The sequence below is a fragment of the Mus caroli genome, unplaced genomic scaffold (assembly GCF_978045245.1).
Source record: "Mus caroli unplaced genomic scaffold, Mus_caroli_1 scaffold_6, whole genome shotgun sequence".
NCBI classification, from domain to species: Eukaryota; Metazoa; Chordata; class Mammalia; order Rodentia; family Muridae; genus Mus; species Mus caroli.
This window is the reverse complement of record NW_028227261.1, coordinates 94,805,078-94,825,604: the sequence shown is the minus strand read 5'-3', so window position 1 is coordinate 94,825,604 and position 20,527 is coordinate 94,805,078. Positions and strand designations below refer to the sequence as shown.

At 42.6% G+C, this 20,527-nt stretch overlaps 1 protein-coding gene across 2 annotated transcripts; it reads right to left on the bottom strand.

Moving 5' to 3' along the window:
• Positions 1-3,220: 3,220 nt before the first annotated feature.
• Positions 3,221-18,209, bottom strand: Inip (INTS3 and NABP interacting protein). Of its 2 annotated transcripts, XM_021160524.3 has the most exons (5): positions 18,081-18,209; positions 16,593-16,673; positions 9,487-9,589; positions 7,918-8,008; positions 3,221-6,070 (listed from the first exon to the last, which is right to left on the bottom strand). In XM_021160524.3, exons 2-5 carry the CDS (start codon positions 16,615-16,617, stop codon positions 5,975-5,977), a joined length of 315 nt encoding a protein of 104 aa, XP_021016183.1. In that variant the 5' UTR covers positions 16,618-16,673; positions 18,081-18,209; the 3' UTR covers positions 3,221-5,974. The 2 variants fall into 2 exon arrangements, with proteins under 2 accessions (XP_021016183.1, XP_021016184.1); XM_021160525.3 differs by lacking the exon at positions 16,593-16,673.
• Between the last annotated feature and the right edge of the window lie 2,318 nt (positions 18,210-20,527).

Sequence of the window (20,527 nt, the reverse complement as noted above, 5' to 3'; positions counted from 1 at the left end):
GGCTTTTTAAAAATAGAGTTATGGTGGTCAAACTGAGTGTCCTGGACATGCTACATCCCCATAGTGGCAACGGTGGTGAGAGTCTGAATTTTACAGCCAGGGTACAACTCATGATCTGTGTTCTCTTGAGAAGTCCAACCTTGGCACCTCCAACGAGAGAGGAGCACACATAAGAATAGGGGCGTACCCCATAGGAGGAACATCAATATGAACTAACCAGTACCCCCAGAGCTTCCTGGGACTAAACCACCAATCAAAGAAAACACATGGTGGGACTTGTGGCTCTAGCTGTGTATGTAGCAGAGGATGACCTAGTCGGTCATCAATGGGAAGAGAGGCCCTAGGTCCTGTGAAGGTTCTGTGCCCCGGTATAGGGGAATGCCAGGACTAGGAATGGGAGTGGGTGGGTTGGGGAGCAGGGGAGGGGGAAGGGGATAGGGGATTTTCAGAGGGGAAACTAGGAAAGGGGATAACATTTGAAATGTAAATAAAGGAAATATCTAATAAAAAATATATATAATGGGGGAAAAAAAAGAATGGGGGCATAGGGCACCGGGACAAACTTGTGTTGCATATGTGGATTGTTGCAACTGAACCAAAAATTGCACATCACACAGTGGAGAAATAATCGGGAAAGGGTGTCATGGAGGGTCTGCAGGTCTGTGGAGGCTGAGCTGCAAGGGAGGTAATAAGCAAACAAGGGGCTGAATAGATGGCTCAGCAGTTAAGAACACTGCTTGTTCTTTCAAAGGTCCTGAATTCAAATCCCAGCAACCACATGATAGCTTACAGCCATCTGTAATGACATCTGACATCCTCTACTGGTGTGTCTGAAGACAGCTACAGTGTACTTACATATAAATAATAAATAAATCTTTAGCAAAAATAACAAAACAAAAACAAAACACTAGCGTTCTGAGATCCCACTGCCTACCCCACGTGGCACATCAGTACTCTGAATGAAGATCTTTGAGAGACAAGCGACAAAAACCCCAGACCCCAACCTAAATCCACTTTAGTGAGGACTCATCGCATCTCAAATTGGACATTTTTGAAGGGAAGCCAGAATCTTGGGGTTGTTGAACTAACTTTAGGGTGGTGCCTTCATTCCAAGGTTTGGTTCCACACCATGGCCACCTGGCTGTCAACAGCAATACTTCCCTTTATCCACCTGAAGAGCATCCCTTTTGGAAATCTTCTCAGATGAAAAAATATAACTTTTCTAAAACCCCAGCAGACTCTCCTGACCCAGTTCTGTGAGGACTGCCTAAGGTGGGACTTACCCAAACGGGGAATTACTCTGGTTTATGTGGCATGTAAGTAAGGCCCATGTCTGCACACATGGCTGAGTCAGCTTCCATGCAAGGAAATGTGTCCAATAAAGATATGACTGTTAGGAAGAACAAAACAGGAAGAAGAGCTAGGGGAAAATTATATCAACACCCTGATGGTATCTGGCCTTTTATTTTAAAAGTTCTTTGAGACAAATCTAAACTAGAAACCAGAGAGGAGAGCTAAAAGCAATTTGGGAAAAGGGTCCAAAGTGAAATGGGGAAGACAGCAAGGTCCATGGCTACAGTAGAGAATTATTCATGTTCTTTTGGTGTCTCCCAAGTTTTCTTTTTTTTTTTTTTTTTAAAGATTTATTTTATTATATGTGAGTACACTGTAACTGTCTTCAGACACTCCAGAAGAGGGCATCAGATCTTGTTATGGATGGTTGTGAGCCACCATGTGGTTGCTGGGATTTGAACTCAGGACCTTTGGAAGAGCAGTCGGTGCTCTTAACCACTGAGCCATCTCACCAGCCCAAGTTTTCCTTTTTTAAGAGCGAATGAGGGCCAAATCTATTCATCTCTTTACCTGACATACATAACCCCTGAATGTTCAGGCTCCCAGCTTATACCAAAGAATATAAGACTCGGTTTCATTTTTTAAGTATCAGTGCTGGGGAAGGAATTTCAAACTTCATGTGTCATACATTCTCTGAATGAACTATTGTCCCAGTCCACCTAAGAGTAATTTCTAAAATATCAGAATCCATTTTCCAGCTAAATCATACTTTGGTTGATCCATGATGGCTTCTACATTCATGACATCCTCCTGCCTCCATGGAGACATTGCCTTTGCTATATATACTGTTTTTCCTGTCTGAACATGTTCCATCTTGTAAGTGAAGTTCAAATGCTGTTGTCTGACACAGCCTTCATCTGTCCCGCCACGCTCAGCTCCTCAGCTCTCTCACCAGACTCAGCAGTACTAGGGTATTTGTTTCCACCCACATGGTTAGATTTAATTATACAATGACAGCGTTCCCTCTCCATCCCCTTTACGGTCCATGTTCATTCTTTGCTACCAAAAAAAGGTGGGGGGTTGGGGAGGAAAAAACCCACCAAGGGAGGGCATGCACTGTGCAGCACTACAATGCAGAGATGAATAGGGAAGGCACTTCCTAACTGGTTGGCTTTAAAAGTCGCAACAGGACTTGTGTTCACTGGTGAGAATCTGCTGGCGGGGTTGAATCAGATTACCAATTCTGTTCATCTTCTGTTCTCAGAATTGTATCTTGCCAAAGCCTTTGCCTAACGAGGCTTTGAACTCATGAGGCTCTTTCCTGCTAAAGCAAAATTTAATGAAATCGCTCACTGATCCCGTGGAGGGAGGAATAAAACTACCATACCTGCCTCTAAAACTACTGAGCCATTTTGGTTTTATTCTGGCACCATAAATGTGCTGTCATTTCAATTATTTGGTGGCTGTCAAAATTTACCTTCCATATCTCATGTTAAAAGCAAAACACATACACAAACACCTTTTGGGAAAGTAGAGAGAAGGCTCAAATTGTAACACTACAAGCAATGTGGACCTAAATTTAACCTCTAGCACCCACATAAAAGCCTATAATCCCAGTACTGAAGAGGAGGACCCCTGGGGCTTGCTGGCCAGGCGGTCTAACTAAATCAGCGAGCTTCAGGTTCAGTGGGAGACTCTATTTAAAAGGTAAGTTAGAGAGAAATTCTTATAGGTCGGGTGTGCTCTTATATTCACTCCTTCAGCAACCGTAGGTATAATTACCCAGCATACTAGGGGTTGTTCTGGATGGGCACACTGACGAAGAGAAGGACCAGACGGAGAAAAACCACACTTGTTGCCCTTGAAGATGTATAGAGTAGAATATAAACTAAACAGACATATAGTCAGTCACACAACATTTTTGAAACTAACGTGCCTATTAATTAATATATGCAGTACAGTTTTATTTTTCTATTTTTTTTGTTTGTTTATTTAATGCTGATACAATGCATTAAACCATCAAGCTGCCTTTTCAGCTCAAACAGGCTGAGACTTGTACTTTAAAAAACATTGGCCTAAATAAGTACAACAGTCAGTTGTGTACTGTTCCTATTTTTTGTTTTTGAGACAGGGTTTCTCTGTAGCCCTGGCTGCTCTGGACCTCACTCTGTAGACCAGGCTGGCCTCAAACTCAGAAATCTGCCTGCCTCTGCCTCCCGAGTTCTGGGATTATAGTGTGCGTCACCACGGCACCCACCCGTGACCCCAGCAACGGATTCACTCAGGCTTCAACCGAGTCCAGCGCTAGCTTTAACACTGCAGTTTCATCCCTGAAACTCATTCCTTTTCATACTTCTTTGGGGGTTGGGAGAGGGTTGTGCTCTCACTCTGTAGCCCAGGCTGGCCTTGAATTCATAGTGATTCTCCTGCCTTAGCTGAGTGCTAGGATTACAGGCATGATCCACCACACTGGGCTTGGCTGGAAATGTGACCTTTGCTTGGGTGTCCCTTCAGTCCCTTGCCAGTTCTGTCATCTACAGACTTCCAGCCCCGGTCAGACTGCAGTCTACTCCAAGATGCCTGTCTTGGGCCCTAACTGCTTACTTTATGACAACTTGAATGCCAGAGTGGGGTCCTCAAAAATGTCACCTCCCTCTCTGTGACCTTTTTGTCCCTCAAACACAGCATATACCAGAGTAGATATTAATAGGTACCCACAGAAATGGGTACGTACCCGAAGCAGAGGACCATTGGAAAGTCCTCCTGATTAATGGGACTGGACTGTTAGCATGACAACATCTAGAACCACTACAAGATGAGCCTCTGGGCATGCCTTAGGGAATTACTGATAGTATTAACTGAGGTAGACGCTCCACCCACTGATGAGTGGCATCACTCCCTGGCTAGAATACTGGTTACAAAAAGACAGCACAGTAGAATCCATTTGTTCTCTAGTTCTCGACTGTGGAGGAGATGTGGCCAACTGCTTCAAGCTCCTGCTGCCTTGACCTTCCTGACCATGACAGACTGTGCCTCAAACTGTGAATCTAGATCAGCCCTTTCTCCCTTGAGTTGTTCCCATCCGGGTATTTGATCTGACACAGGAAGGGAAAACAAGCACCTAGATTACAACGTCACATAGTAGGCAAGGTTTCGACAGCGGAAACCCTTTTCTCTTCCTAACATCAGTAGACAGATTCAGAATCATGTCAGTAAGTCACGGATCTCACTGCACAGAAACTCCAAGAAATGCAAGAGGAAGACTACTAGGAGGTGCAGAGGAAAGCTGGATGGCCCCTGGGTCAGCAGCAGACACAGGGTGCAGTGTGGTGACTCCGTGGAGAACCAGGAAGACTGCTCACTGCTGCTTCCCGTACACTGAGCAGGACGGTGGATGTGGCTGGTGACAACACCTATAGCACACTATCAGAAGGGAGTAACACTGAATATTGCCCCAACTGAAGATGTTTAAATTCCAACAGCAGAGAGGATGCAGATGCAGTCAGTTACCCGGGGTGATGAGGTTCGGTAAAACACATCCATAACTGTTAAAGTCCTAGGGTCAATCCTTGGGTACAGAAAATGACAGGATCCTTACAAAGTAACTCCCTCATAAAATAGAATTTTAATCATGACATCTTTGTGTAAGGTATTATAGGACTCTCTAAGCCATACTTTTCACACTTTAATCAAATTCTAATTCTATAGGGCAAAGGGAGGGTGGTGGGAGGTACAGATATAAATAAGCACCTCTGTTCTTGTTCAAGTTTGGCCCTGTTGAGCAACTTGTTTAACCTTATGTAAAATGATTTAAAAGGCCTTAATTTGCCTAATTTTAAGTCTTCAATTAGATAAAAAATAGAAAATAAAACCACTCAGGCCCACCACTTCTGCAGCAACATGAAATGAGAGTACACATCCACTTACAGCTGCCACATTACTTAAGCTGCTTTTCATAACAGTATTTAGTCACATCATTCATTTGCTACCACTGTAGCATTTATTTGAAAAAGACTTAAGATGAGTCTGACTGGCGAGTTTTCTTGGAAGTAGTTATTAGCTTAGAGCCTATTTCTAGATAGCTTGTTTCTTAGCACAAGCAACCACAAAGTGTGTAAGCCCGCTCTTCACTTTTTTAAAAAGCATCTTCGTCTCTTTAAAGTTACGACTATTAATGGCTTTTTTGGGTGATTTTGGTTATTTTTGAGGCACAGTCTCATATACCTTAGACTGGTCTCAAAATCACTACCTAGGCAAGGATGGCCTTGAACTTCCAATCTTCTGCCTCGATTCCTCTAGTGCTGAGATCACAGGCATGTGCCGTCCTTAGAGCTTGTATGTGCAGTGATGGGGTCAAACCCAAGGCTTCCCACATGATAATTCATTCAGTCCTTGTTGAAGGTGATGCAGATTTCATGAGACTAAGCAATTCTGAGTCCAAGGGAAAGTCCAATGGCAATACAAAGAAGTCCGCCTTGGCCAGCACAGCCAGGTCCTCGCCGCCGCCGCTCCCCGAGGTCTCAGCGCCCAGCTCCTCTTCTCTTTCCCTCACTTACTCATTCCTTTCTTTAAAGAAACAAAAGCTAAGTTCTCCAAAGTTCTGAAAGTCAGTTTGTATAGAGCTGAGTGAGAACTTTGACATTTGATATTACAAGTTCCCTTATCGCCGCCGGCACTTTCTTCATTCGGGGTCAAGGCGAGGTAAAACAGGAAGAATTAGATTCCCAAATGCAGAGTCTTGAGTTATGAAGTAGCCAGAGGAATGTGCATGAGCATGCTGAGGAAGATAAAAACAACAAAACAAAACAAAACAAAACAAAAAAACCAAAACCAGTTAAGTTATGAAAAGTCACTTTTTTTTTTTAACCAAGGCATTAAAATTCCTTATCCTTTCTGAATTCCTAAGATCTAGTTTGTTTACAGTAACACAATTCGGATTAACACAAGGTATGGGGCATGCGTTTAGCGCCTCTTTATCTGTCTCTGTGGGGCTCTTTGTTCTCTGACATGGGGAGAAACAGCAGCAAAGGTCACCAGATAAAAAGCCTGGGAGAGAAGGGCAGCCTGGGAAGGGAACAGTGGCACTGAAACCACCAACGCTGAGGCAGGGCTGCAAGTGGTGCCCGTCTTTAATCCCAGCACTCAGGAGGCAGAGGCAGGCGGATTTCTGAGTTCGAGGTCAGCCTGGTCTACAAAGTGAGTTCCAGGACAGCCAGTGCTATACAGAGAAACCCTGTCTCGAAAAACCAAAAAAAAAAAAAAAAAAAAAAAAAAAAAGGAACTCATTTTAAAACTATCAGTATTTTCCCCCTCGATTAAAAAAAAAAAAGGCCTCCTTAGAATAGGGAACAAAATACCCATGGAAGGAGTTACAAAGTTTAGAGCTAAGACAAAAGGATGGACCATCCAAAGACTGCCCCACCTGGGGATCCATCCCATAATCAGCCACCAAACGCAGACACTATTGCATACGCCAGCAAGATTTTGCTGAAAGGACCCTGATATAGCTGTTTCGTGTGAGGCTATGCCAGTGCCTGGCAAATACAGAAGTGGATGCTCACAGTCATCTCTTGGATGGAACACAGGGTCCCCAATGGAGGAGCCAGAGAAAGTACCCAAGGAGCTAAAGGGATCTGCAACCCTATAGGTGGAACAACAATATGAACTAACCAGTACCCCCAGAGCTCGTGTCTCTAGCTGCCCTAGTCGGCCATCACTGGGAAGAGAGGCCCCTTGGTCTTTCAAACTATATATGCCCCAGAACAGGGGAACACCAGGGCCAAGAAGTGGGAGTGGGTGGATAGGGGAGCAGGGTGGGGGTGGGGGGGAGGGTATAGGGGACTTTTGGGATAGCATTTGAATTGTAAATGAAGAAAATATCTAATAAAAAATAGGAAAAAAAAAGGCCTCTCGTCATTTGAAGGAGAGATGATTTTTATAATGTCCTTTCTAATTCTGGGATTCTGCTTAAAAGCAAAGGCAATTTACACTATGCCTTTCAAATTTGTATTTTTTTAAGTTTTATGATATAGGGTTTTGCTACATAGCTTAAGCTGGCCTGGAACTACAAGAAGGATCCTCCCATGTCCACCCTTGAAGTGCTGATATTACAGGGGTTACATAGATAACCTATCCACAAAAGAAAAAGAAGGCATTTCACGGAAGATCTCTGCGAACCCGTTATCTAAGATGAACATACTACTAAATGATGACTTTGTTTCCAAGCTGAACCATCACTTACAGCCCAACAGTAAGAGCTCTGATATATTTCCCATGTTAGCAGTGTAGACATCAAAAACATCCAAAGAGTAACCCAGGAAGACAATCACATAAAGTAATGCTGTGGCAAATTGAAAATATTTACGGTGCTATTAAACTAGCCAGTTCAGTTTTCTAGATCATTCTATGTATTCAAATTATTTTGTGAACAAGAAATCCCTTGACAAAGCAGAGCAGAGAATCAATCATGCTACATTAACATTGTAAGAGATACTTTCATTATTACCATAGTGGCCTTCAGCCCCTTTGGGCATGAGTGAACACTGGCAAACCCACAACTGTCGGTGGAGCAAGTTGCCCACTGAGACAGAATGAGGAGCCGGGACGGTCGGCTCCTTCACTCACCTGCAAAGCTGCCTTCTGCTGGGCAGCAATGTGCTGCTGCTCAGCATGGTCCCGGAAGTCCTTGGTAAGAGAGGGTCTGGAGAGCGAGATGCTAAAACAGAAACCTTGGTTACTTGGCTACCAAACACAGAGACTCTCCTCTTTTCTTTAAAAAATATATAAGGGGATTTATTAGATTGGCACATTTTTATTATAGTAATTACTTTTAAAATTGAGGTTCAGCTTACATATAAAATTGAACATATTTATGGTGTGTTCTGATATCTATTTATATTAAAATTATGAAATCAAACTGAATAACCAATCCATCATATGCCAATATTTTTATTATGAGATAGATACAAGATCTCCATAATTTTCAGGTACACATAATTATTAACTAATCACAATGCTGTACAATAAATCTGAAGAAGTGTCACCTGTTTTGTTTTGTTTTGTTAATCTGTGGTACTAGAAATCATACCCAAGGCCTCAAGCTCACTAAGCAGACTGGACCACTGAGCCAATCCCTAAGCCACTATGGATTTACACTGAATCTTACAGTTTTCATTATCAATTCTCTTAGAAAGGTTTTTATTGTAATTTGTTTTGTGTCAGGCACGTATGGAGATCAGTTCTCTGTATCACATGAGTCTTGGGGACAGAGCCCAGGTGTCAGGCTTGGAGGAAAGAACTCGTCACCCACTGAGCCAGCGCTCAGGCCCTGTAGATTCTTTGTAGGGACACAAAGACATCTCTAAGCTGATTATAGTGGTGCATTCCTGTAATACCAGGACTTCAGGGATGGACACAAAATTCTAGGCCAGCCAAAGGTACACAGCAAAATCATCTTATAAAACATAAATAAAAATTTTAAAAGACCTTCTAGAATAAAAGCATCCACCTTCCCATTATCTACATTAATTTATGAAGAAAGCCTATGTTATCTGTATGGGAATTCAAGTAATCTATACTATAGGTTTCATAATTTATAGCCCCTCTAACTCAGTCTGTCATCATCCTTATTATTTTATTCTTTTGTTTCTGTTTTTGAGACAGAATTTCTCTGTGTAGCCCTGGTTGTTCTGGAACTAGCTCTGTAAACCAGGATGGCCTCAAACTCCCAGAAATCCCAGACATCTAGCCTCCCAGGTGCTGGGATTAAAGATGCGCACCACCACACTGGACTTTTAATAAAACTGTTAGCCAACAGCATGACGCTCATCAACAGTAAAACATCATTGTCTGTCTGATGACTGAACTTAGGATAGCCATGTCCCACACAGGCATAACAACTGTGAACTTTCAGAAAAACCTGGCAGTCGCTTATTCATGAGATTGTAAAGCAGCTACTGGATAGCTGGCTCTGTGCTAAGCACTGGGATCTACGGGTATTCAGAACAAATCTCAGACAACAGCAGCCGTGATGAAATACAACGCCATGCTATAATGGGAATGAGCAGACGATGAACACAGGAGTTTGTGAGTAAGGAAAGCTCGGAGTGTAGACCTAATTCTGACAGTTACGGGGCCTCCAGAGAGCTGGAGGCACTGCTTCTCCCTGTGAGGACGATTAAGAACGGCCAATACCTAGCTCCAGGGTGGCTTGTTGAAGATTGGTTCTGCATAAGTAATTTTCTTTTCTCTTTGTCCAGTTCAGCCAAAATTGCAACTCTATTTTTATTTTGAAAACCTAAAAAAGAAAAGGGATGGAGAATTAGAAGCATTTTAGAGTGAGGCCATGTAGAAACCAGAAAACAAAATTCCTCTTCTCTAACACGGTCATACTGGCCATTTCCCAGCAACTTTAAGAGCATAAAACACTACCAGACTTGGTGGCACACACCTATAATTCCAGCTCTTGAGAGGTGGAGTTCAAGGCCAGCGTGGGCTATATTAGACCCTATCTCTTAAAACAAAAAACAAACAAACAAAAAACCAATAGGTCAGTAGGTAATATTTGCTAAATATGCACAAAACCCTGGATTCAGTCTCCAACATAGTATAAAGCAGATGTGGTGGTGCATACCTACACCTGTGAGACAGAGGCAGAAAGATCAGAAGTTCACAGTCCCATCTTTTACTAAGCAGCTCATTCACGGCCAGTCTGGACTATATGACACCCTGACTTAAAAACAACAACAAAACCCCAAAAGCCCAGTAATGGCAGCATATGTTCTCAGGAGGCCAAGGCAGGTGGATTGCTTTGAGTTCCCGGCCAACCGGTGCTAGTTCAATCCCAAAAAACAAAACAAAACAGCGTGTGTGTGTGTTTTTGTGTGTGTGTGTGTATGTGTGTGTGTGTGAGAGAGAGAGAGAGAGAGAGAGAGAGAGAGAGAGAGAGAATGGCTCATCAGTTAGGCGCATTGGCTGCTCTCCAGAGGACCTGGGTTCAATTCTCAGCACCCATGTGGCAGCTCACAATACTTAATACAGTCCCAGGGCATCTGATGCCATCTTCTAGCCTCTGTAGGCACCAGACATGCTTATGGTACACAGACATACATGTAAGCAAAACACCCATACATGTTTTTTAAAAAAACACACACACACAAAATAACTCCCCCCCCCCGCCGCCCGGCAAAGAACACAGTAGCTGGGCACATAAGCAAAATAAAAATGACTGAGGACTTTGGCCTTGGATATACCAGGCAAGCATTCTACCACTAAATATAATCCCAGCACCAAGATTCTAATCTAAATAATTTTGGTCACCAAGGTATGGGTTATAGCATTTATTTTGGACAAAATCTAGTAGCTCAATATATTGCACAGCTTAATCTACAGGTCTGTAAACTGTTTTATGAAAAAAATTATTATGTATAGTCAGATCAAATTCTCAGCTACTTTCATTCAGAAATGATACTTTTTTTTTTTCAAGAAACAGCTAAAGAACTGCAAGTGACCAGACCAGAAAGCAATCCTAAGAAGTAGAGCACAACTTATGGAATAGAGACACCTCCTTTTATCAAATACTTAGCATTTGACTTGATTCTAAGCTTCAAACTTAGATAAGATCTCAGCACATGTTGCAAAGTGTCCTGAAGTAGCTAGGCAGTGGTGGCTCTAGCCTTTGATCCCAGCACTCAGGAGGCAGAAGCAGGCAGATCTAAGTTCAAGGCCAGCCTGCTCTACAGAGTGAGTTTAAGGATATTCAGGGCTACACAGAGAAACCCTGTCTCAAAACAAATCAAAATAAATCCAAATTAAACGCCAATATGTCAACAGTGAAGGAGTCTACTCCAAATCCTCAGATCTCTAGCATCTCTCTGCAAACCTATCTCATGATCTGCTAACAAGGGATGTGTGCCCCCACAGCAGCAAGAGACCAGAATCAAAAGGCATATTCTCCCCCTATAGGCCATTCTCAAGCTTTATAATCCTGAGCATACTTGTTTGTATATCCTTAAGTGTCTACAGCTGATGATGCCTACCTAGAAAACAAAGCAAAGCAAAACAAAACTCACAAAGGATATTGAGGAGAGGAGACAATTAGAGATCTAGAGTGGACTATGGAATGAGAGTATTTTCAAGCAGAGAAGACCTAAGCACACTTAAATACCCATCTGACGGATTGTGAGAATTTTACACTAACTTAGAACTAGTAGGTGGAAAACATCCCATAGAGGGAGAGACTGGCTAGGATGGCATGGGATATAAAACATTCATAGATACTGGCCTAACCAGACATAGCTGTAACTTGCAGTTCTGAATTTAACTAGGCACCAGCAACCTGGCTATGGCCAGAAGTTTGGGGAAATATATCTATGCTGTATCCACTTTAGCATTTTATCCTCTCCCAGTTTCTGTCTCTGCTCTTGTTATACCACCAAATTCTAGTAACAGCAGACTCCTTTTGAATAGCTGACTATGACAGTACATTCTGACCTTTCTAAAAAGATGGTTTTATGAGCCTTCCAGAGAACTCTTCATCCTAACTCTAAACCCCTTTCCTGATGACATGCTCCCTTAGGAAAATAGTGTATCCACATCAACTGTCATGTCACTGAAATGCCCCCTTCAGGCGGGCCAAGAATAGAATGTCCAGGGAAGGCCAGCTTGTCCCAAGGACAGTGGAAACAGAACAGGCTAGTTCTGCAGGAAACAGGCATCCACACTGTTCTCCTCCGGTGTCAGTCATTGCTTGGTCAGACAAGAGCAAAGCAGCTAATGACGTCACTGAGTATGTAGTGGCTTCCACAGTGAAGACACATTACAGAGCTGGGTATGATGACCCAACTCACACTTTGAGGGCACTCTAACGTCAGAGGCAGAAGCAGCAAGAGCAAGAGTTCAAGGCCATCTTCAGCTGCATAGGAAGGGCTTGAGGCCAGCAAGGGCTACATCAGACCGTTAAAAACAACAAACAAACAAACAAACACTCACGAAGTTGACTTTAAAAGACAAAAAAGCCAGTTTAGGCTAACCTGACTGTCAATTAAAATATTAAAAAGAGAACCCAGGTGTGATAGCTCACACCAATAACCCCAGTCCAAGAGCTCAAACAGGAAAACTGCTAGGAATTCAAGGCCAACCTGGACTACTAGTAAGAAATGAATTCTAAGACACCATAAGCTAAAAAGAGACTGGAAGAGGGAGAAAGACACAGAGAGGGAGAAAGACAAGAGGAGATTCCCAGAATTACAGCTTGAGTAACTGTTAGGTTACTCAACTATTTATTAGGCAATTATTAGGCTTTTGAAATTCCCAGGTGTCACTATTAAAAATAAGTTCAGGGGCTGGTGAGATGGCTCAGTGGGTAAGAGCACCCGACTGCTCCTCCGAAGGTCCAGAGTTCAAATCCCAGCAACCACATGGTGGCTCACAACCATCCGTAACGAGATCTGGCGCCCTCTTCTGGAATATCTAAAGACAGCTACAGTGTACTTACATATAATAAATAAATAAATCTTTAAAAAAATAAAAAATAAAAAAAAAATAAAAATAAGTTCAGCCGGGCAGTGGTGTCGCACGCCTGTAATCCCAGCACTCGGGAGGCAAAGGCAGAGGCAGGTGGATTTCAATTCAAGACCAGCCTGGTCTACAGAGTGAGTTCCAGGACAGCCAGGACTGCACAGAGAAACCCTGTCTCGAAAAAACAAAAACAAAAAAAATAAGTTCATATCCAGCACTGAATGTTTCTTCCTAGAAAATTTTAAAAAGATTTTTGCTTTGCCTTTGCAATTACTGCTTTATAAACATACATAATACCCCAGGATGCTTTCAGATAAAAGAAATAAAGTCTATACGTTGTTCAACTGTAATGAAAATTTAAAGACTATAATAGTTGATACCTTGAGCTGGGTATAATGATAATACTGAAACCCCAGTACTTGAAGGCAGGGCCATGTTGTCACAACCTGGAGGCCACCCTGGTCTATACCTTCAGTTTAAAGCCACCCAGCAAGGCATCTCAAAACAAGAAAAACTGGGCTGGTGAGATGGCTCAGTGGGTAAGAGCACCCGACTGCTCTTCCAAAGGTCCAGAGTTCAAATCCCAGCAACCACATGGTGGCTCACAACCATCTGTAATGAGATCTGGCGCCCTCTTCTGGAGTGTCTGAAGACAGCTACAGTGTACTTACATATAATAAATAAATAAATCTTAAAAAAAAAAAAACAAAAAAAAACAAGAAAAACTAACAGTTTGTTTATGTAATAATTTCTTTTTTCTTTTCTTTTTGTAGTAGTTGAAGATGATCTCTCATTTTTGATCTTCCTGCCTCCACCTCCCAAGTGCTGAGAATACAATTAAAAGCTACCACATGTGAAAACCAAAGTTATCTTTTAAATTTTAATTTACTGATCCATAAAACTTTGCCTCTAAACTGTAAGCCCCTTGCCCAAGGGCAGATGGTTCCTGAGATATAACACACACTTTTCTTAACTATTCTCACAAATCTACCCAATGTGCTTAACTACCTTCTAGGCTCTCCCAATGAAGCCAATAATTAAGTACAATGGATATTTGGCCCTTGCACCAGAGACATTAATGAATTATAAGGCATATACTAACACTTTTTTTTTTAAATCATGTTTCTTCAGATGCAAAGACCCACAGCCAAACATTAGAGAGAGCTTGGGGAACAAAATCAACTAACCTTGGCCCATAGAAACTACTGCCAATCAGAGAGCATGCCTGGGACAAGCCTAGGCCTTCTATACCTATGTAACAGTTGTGCAGCTTTGTCTTCATGTGGGACTCCTAACAGCCAGAGGAGGAGCTGTCTCTGACTGCTACCTGCTGTTGGACCCTGTCCACTAACTGGGCTGCCTTGTCTAGCCTCAGTAGGAGAGGACGTGCCTAGTCTTACTGCAACTTGATATGCCAAGGTGGGTTGATATCCATAAGATTCCCTCCCCTTTTCTGTGGAGATAGGGGGGAGGGGATATGAAAGAGAGGAAATGGGAGAAGAGGGGGGGAGGAAGCTATAATCTGTATGTAAAGTGAATAAATATTAATTAATAAGAATAAAATGTATACTTTAAAATGTTAAAAAAGAAAATCATGTTTCTTTCTGTTACTATTTAAGAGTAACCAAGGCATTTGACAATCAACCTCCATCGAATTTCTATGCACATAAACAATAGAGAAGTACAGATGTTATACTAAAGGTGGTAAAATACAATGAAGATTTAAAATTTGTATTGAGGAGCTGCAGAGATGACTCAGCAATCAAGAGCCACGGTTGCTATTTCAGAAGACCCAGGTTTGATTGCCAGCACCCACACGTCTAGGGCAGTGGAGATCATCTAGCCTCCAAGGGCAATGCATGCATGGGAGGCATGCATAGAGGCATGCATGGAGGCAATACAGGCAAAACATTCAAACGTGTGAGAGTTCCAGGCTAGCCAGATGGCGATGGTCCCAGCACCCTGGATACATAGACAGGCATATCCTTGTAAATTTGACGCCACCCTTATCTACAGAGTGAATTCCAGGATAGCCAGAGCTACATGGAGAAACTCTGTCTTGAAAAACCAAAACAAAGAAACCAAAAGAACCAAACCAAACAAAAACCCTGGCCAAGCCAGGTCTATACAGTAAAGACCCTATCTCAAAACAAATAAATGAACATCAATAAATATTAATTTTTTAAAAACTTTTGAACACCAATGAATATTAATTTTTTAAACTTTTCACTGAAAATCTGCAAGTCTATAGAACATGATATAGACTCCCCCTGCTGGTGTCCAATAGCAGCAGCTCCGTGGTGATACCAACAGAGTTCCTAACGGCAATGAAAGTCAAATGACTTATCCAACTAGTTACTCTTTAGGTTTTCGATGCTTCATAGTAGATCTGACTATGAGCCAACAAAAAGCTGCACTACCAGTAGCTGTTCCTACTGCAATTGCAAAGAGAAAAGTTACCAGCAAATTTTGTTATTAGAACGAGATAATTTATATGATTTTATTGTGTGGCTTTTTTAGTATTTTTTTTTTCCTTTCCTAAATGGATTTCTCATAGTTTTCATTGTGGTTCAGTTTTGGCAGAGGTTGGGGAGTACTGAGGATCAAATACAAATTACTTTAATCTGAACCTTTCAAAAGAAGTTAAGAGACCATAAATACAACCTTTACCTGAGATGATGAATCAAACATACCTAAAAGTCAAATGGTTCAGGCCTGATGTGGAAAGAGACCTGTTTCAATTATTGGCATAAAAATACTTACAAAATGATAGCTAATACCTTTACCAGGTGTGGTGGCACATGCTTATGATTCCAGCACTAGGGAGGCAGGCAGAGCTCTATGTTGGAGGCCAACCTAGTCTGCATCGTGTGCTCCAGGCAGCCAAGACTACATACCTTGTCTCAAAAAAAAAAAAAAAAAGAATCTGGCACATACTTGTAATCCTAAGCAATTAAGAGGCTGAAGCAGGACTACCACAAGTCCAAGACATAGACAGCCCTCAGAAAGCTAAAAACACGGGAATACATTTTTATTTCAACAAAACATTTTTAAAAAATTTCCTTAACAGCAACTTGTACCTAACCTGATTTGATTAAAAACGTAACAGGTGAAATGACTGAAAATTTTATAGCAATGAAGATAAAGGCATGGTTATTATCTGACAACAGTTTTAAAAGCAAGAAAACAGATGCCAGAGGATACAGTTATGATGTGGGCTGGGGAGGTGGTTCAGTGGTTAAGCACTTGCTCCCAAAATCATGAGGACCAGGGCTTAGATCCCTAGAACCCACATATATGTAGCATCATTTCAGCCTTGGAAGGCAGAGAGGGGAACGGTAGAGAACGCTGGCTAGCGAGAGTAGCCAATGGGCAAGCCCTGGATTTGACTGAGAGACCCTGCCTCAACGAATTAGGTGCAAAGTGCTGGAAGATGATCCTCGATGTTAACCTGTAGTCTCCACATGCACGCCCACCCCTACACACACATGCACCCACACACGTGCAAACATGCATATACACAGATGCACACTATACAAAAGTAAATGGAAGGAAAAAAGTTTCCGATGTGAATCACTAATCTTGACAGGTTAAAATAATTAGTAATGTTAAAAAATATGTTGCTAATACAGTGATAAACTGATTTTAAATTGGGAGATTCCACTTTGCTATTCATAATTCTGGATACAGTAACTGCTCTATACTAAATTTTCTCTACCTCAAATATATTTACTGTATGGGAGAACGTTCCTAGTAATAACAGAAGTCCCAGCATGCATTACCTTGTCCTGAAGGATTTGCTGCCATCTTCCTATTCTGGGTCAATTATATTCAGTGGCCACTGATCAGGACTTTACAATCATCTGTAAAAAAATTTTTGTGCACACATAAAATGCACTGGCCTTAAATTACAGACTCAAAAAAGAACAGCTAGGCTGAGTTTGGTTTCTTAGTCTCTTAAGAAAGATACACGTAAAAAGCAGACTTAAATCAGAAATTTAGCTCTGCAAATTCCTCATGCACTTCACAAATGAACATTTTTTTTTTCTAGGCCTGAAGTTGTTAAAACCAACATTTAGCATTACTTTTAATTTACATCATCAAGATGTATTTACCAAATATATCAACCTTTTGTAAAGTATCCACATAATCAGTGCTAGGAAGAAAAATAAAATTCTATAAAAATCACTCTCCGTTCATTTAAAAAAAACAAATTCCAGCATTTGCTGTGCTGGTGAAAGAAAGAAGGAAAGAAAGAACCAACCAACCTAACAAGCATCTACTCTGCGCCATATATTGTGTAAGATGTTTCCCCAAAAATGATTGTAATGAGCATTTTTATGTACGTGGAGGCCAACTGTCACAAAACTAATAAGGAAACCTGGACTCCTGGTTCCTTTGTGTGTGTGGTGCATGTGTGAGCAGGGCAGGAAAAGGCATTAGATGCCTTGTGCTATCACTCTCTACCTTCTTCCCTTGAAAACAGGGTCTCTCACTGAGCCCGGAGCTAGGCTGGCAGCCAGCCACCCTCACCGATCCTCCGTCTCTGCCTTCCCTCAGCTCTGGGGTGCAGGCGTCCGGCTTCGGCCATGGGACACGGGAGATTCCAACACAGACCCTAATGCTTGGGTAGCAAGTGCTCTTACCAGCTGAGCCACCTCTCCAACCCCAAGCCTGCTCATCTCTAAGTTTAGAAATAAAAGTTTTGCATTTGGCCACGCCGGAATCACAAGACAAACTCCTTGACCCTTGAGTTCCATTCAAGTAATCACACGGGGTTGGGGATTGCGGGGGGGCGGGGGGGGGAGGAAAACTAATTTAACAAATGTGCTCTTTAAAAACGTGACCGCGCATAGCGGTAATTCCAGCCCTCGGGAAGATGAGGCAGAAGAACCCTGAGTACCCGGTCAACCAGGGCTACACAGCCCGACCCTGACTCAAAACAAAACAAGGCGCGAACGGGATTGCGGAAGTAGAGAACTATTGTTGAGCGAAGACATGAGCTCTAAGCAGATGCCGGGTGGAAAGGACTCGCGTCTCCCACGGCTGGGGCTGGAGCACGGTATGGGCGAAGCCGAGCTCGTACCGAAGGCGATCAAGGCCACCCTGAGAAAGGGTCAGGGTGACCCAGGAGTCCCCGCCCGCGCGCGGGGTGGGCGAAACCCAACGGGAAGTGAGAAACCCTCGCACGCTATGCCGCGCGAGGCCGCTGCCCCGTGGCCGGCGTTCGGGCTACACTTCTCTTGGCGTCACCAGTCCTTTTTACTTACCCGGAATGCGAGGAGCCTGGAGAAAGCTCGCTGTCCGGTCGCCGCCGTGCAGGGGGGCGCGCCCACGCAGAACCCGGCGAGAGTGCAGCAATGCACCGCGCTACAACCTTCCCGCCGGCACCAACTTCCGCCTCCTGACTGACGGGCCCCCTGGAAGCGGAAGTCCCGCCTATCGACTGGACGCAACGGACGCTACCCAAAGTGATTCGTAGTTTAAGCGTTTCTTCGGCCGGAAAGGGTTTCCCTTCCGAAGAATGACAGTCGAAGAGGCTCACGGGAGATGCAGGCCGTACAGCTGGGGGCGGAGCCAAACGCTGATTGGCAGGAATGGAGCCGGGTCCCTAGCACCTAAATTGATTTTTTTCCCCCCTTCAGGTTTGCAGGAGATTAGCTGTCTGTCTGTCTGTCAGGATTTATTTAACCCTGATGTTAATCCACTTTAGTAGAGCTTCAGAGGGAGGTTGAGCACACTTTCAGGTTTTAACAACCATCCCAGGAATGTTTTTGTTGTTTACCGTCTGAGTCTAATTATACACAAGGTAAGCACTAAATAGGTACAAATTTTCACTAGTGTGCATAATCTGAATTTTAAAAATGAAAGTGTCGGCTGAGAGCAGTGGGGCATGTCTTTGATCCCAGCACTCTTGGAGGCAGAGACGGACCTCTCGGAGTTTGAGGCCATCCTGGTCTGCATAGCAAACTCCAGGACAGTCAGGACTACACAGAGAAACCCCCGACTCAAAAGCAAACAAACAAAAGAGTGAACGCCACACCAAGATGCTAGTGGAAGTTACCCGATGATGCTGCATAGTCTCACGCTAAATCCAGACGTTTACCTTAAGTAAACGCGTTTGCCAGGCGGTGGTGGCACGAGGGGAGCAGAGCCAGGCATAGCTCTATGAATTCAAGGCCAACCTTCAAAGCAAGTTCCAGGACAGCCAGGGCTACCTAGAGAAACCCTATTTGCAAACAAACAAACAACCAGAAACCCAAAAGACATAAGTATGTTTTGAGGTGTATTATTTGTTCTGTGATTATCAACCACTCTCCACAACTTGCACCTGTGCTCTTAATAATTAATAATTGGGATGTTGGAGATGTAGTTAATCGGTAGAGTACTTGTCTAGGACACAGGAGGCCCTGAATTTGATACCTCACACCACATAAAGTTGGGCATGGTAGTGTATACTTCTTAATCCAGCCTTGGGAATGTAGTGGGAAGAGGATCTTTTGTCCACGGTATGGAGCTTGAACAAGGAACATAGCTACATAGCAAGTTTAAGGTCAGTATTGAGCACTAAACCTTATTTCTAAAATAATAATTGATGTTTGCTAATGTTTACAATGCACAGTCCAGGACTGAGACAGTAAGGTCAATACCAAAGATTTACTTAGTTCATAGAAAAAAAAATTGTTGCATGTTTTCCACGTGCTAGGTGCTTGCTCTGCATTAGTTTATGTCTGCCTGTGATTTGTATATGGGAAGCAGAGATATTACTACATTGTATGCAGCAACGAGCTGAGCTAAAACCCCCAAACTCTACCAAATTCTTAACTTCTGAATATTGTCTTTGCCCTAGAATAGCAGTTTTCAACCTGTGTACAGGGATAACGTATAAGGTATCCTTCATATCAGATATTTATACTATGATTCATAACAGTAGAAAAATTACAGTTATGAAACATGAGAGAAAATAAGCTTATGACTGGAGTCACCACAACGCGAGGAACTGTATTAAAGGGTCAAAGCATTAGGGGTTCCTCTGGAACCAGCTCATTGTGATTTTCCCCCCCCTTGAGACAGGGTTTTGATACACAGAGGCTGTCCTTGAACTCACTTTGTAGCCCAGGCTGCAGATTGGAAAACTCCTGTCTCAACTTCCTGAGTGCTGGCACTTACAGGCCTGAGTCTTCACATCCAGTTCCAGTAACTAAAATATAAAGCATGTTGGTAATAAAGTTTGAGTCTCTTCTGTGATCTGCTGGGAAAATAAAGCTTTATTCAAGCTTTAAAATCCTAACAAATTCTTTCAGTTAAAAGGTCCTGGTGAGGCTGAGGCTGACTTAAAAAATAAATAAGATCTATATTCTTAGGAGAATTTTTTTTTTGTCCTGTTGCCCAAGTAGTCAGTGCAAGAACTAGGGCACAGGAACCTCTTTAATTCCCAAACGGGGGAAATAAAAGGGTTAACTAGCTGAAAATGTTTACTCCCCTGATCATGGCCTGGTGAATACTTACATCTTACTATTATAACTGCCTACACAGTAGTTAAAATAATAACACATTAAAATAGTGGGCATTCTAAAAGAACATTGTTTAAGAAAGTTCCTCTAAAACAATTCATAGTTCCCTGGCCAGTTCAGTATGACTACAAAGGAGGAACATGATCAGCAGAAAGATAAATTTTACTCATGACCAATTGTTTTGCCTTTGATTTTTGTGACTA

Excerpts from the sequence above, each read along its gene's own strand:
- Inip (XM_021160524.3), bottom strand. The coding sequence starts at position 16,617 with ATGGCAGCAAATCCTTCAGGACAAG. Across the intron at positions 8,009-9,486 it reads ACAAGCCACCCTGGAGCTAG|CATCTCGCTCTCCAGACCCT; the intron begins GTATTGGCCGTT and ends TTTCTGTTTTAG. Across the intron at positions 6,071-7,917 it reads AGCAGAAGGCAGCTTTGCAG|CATGCTCATGCACATTCCTC; the intron begins GTGAGTGAAGGA and ends TATCTTCCTCAG.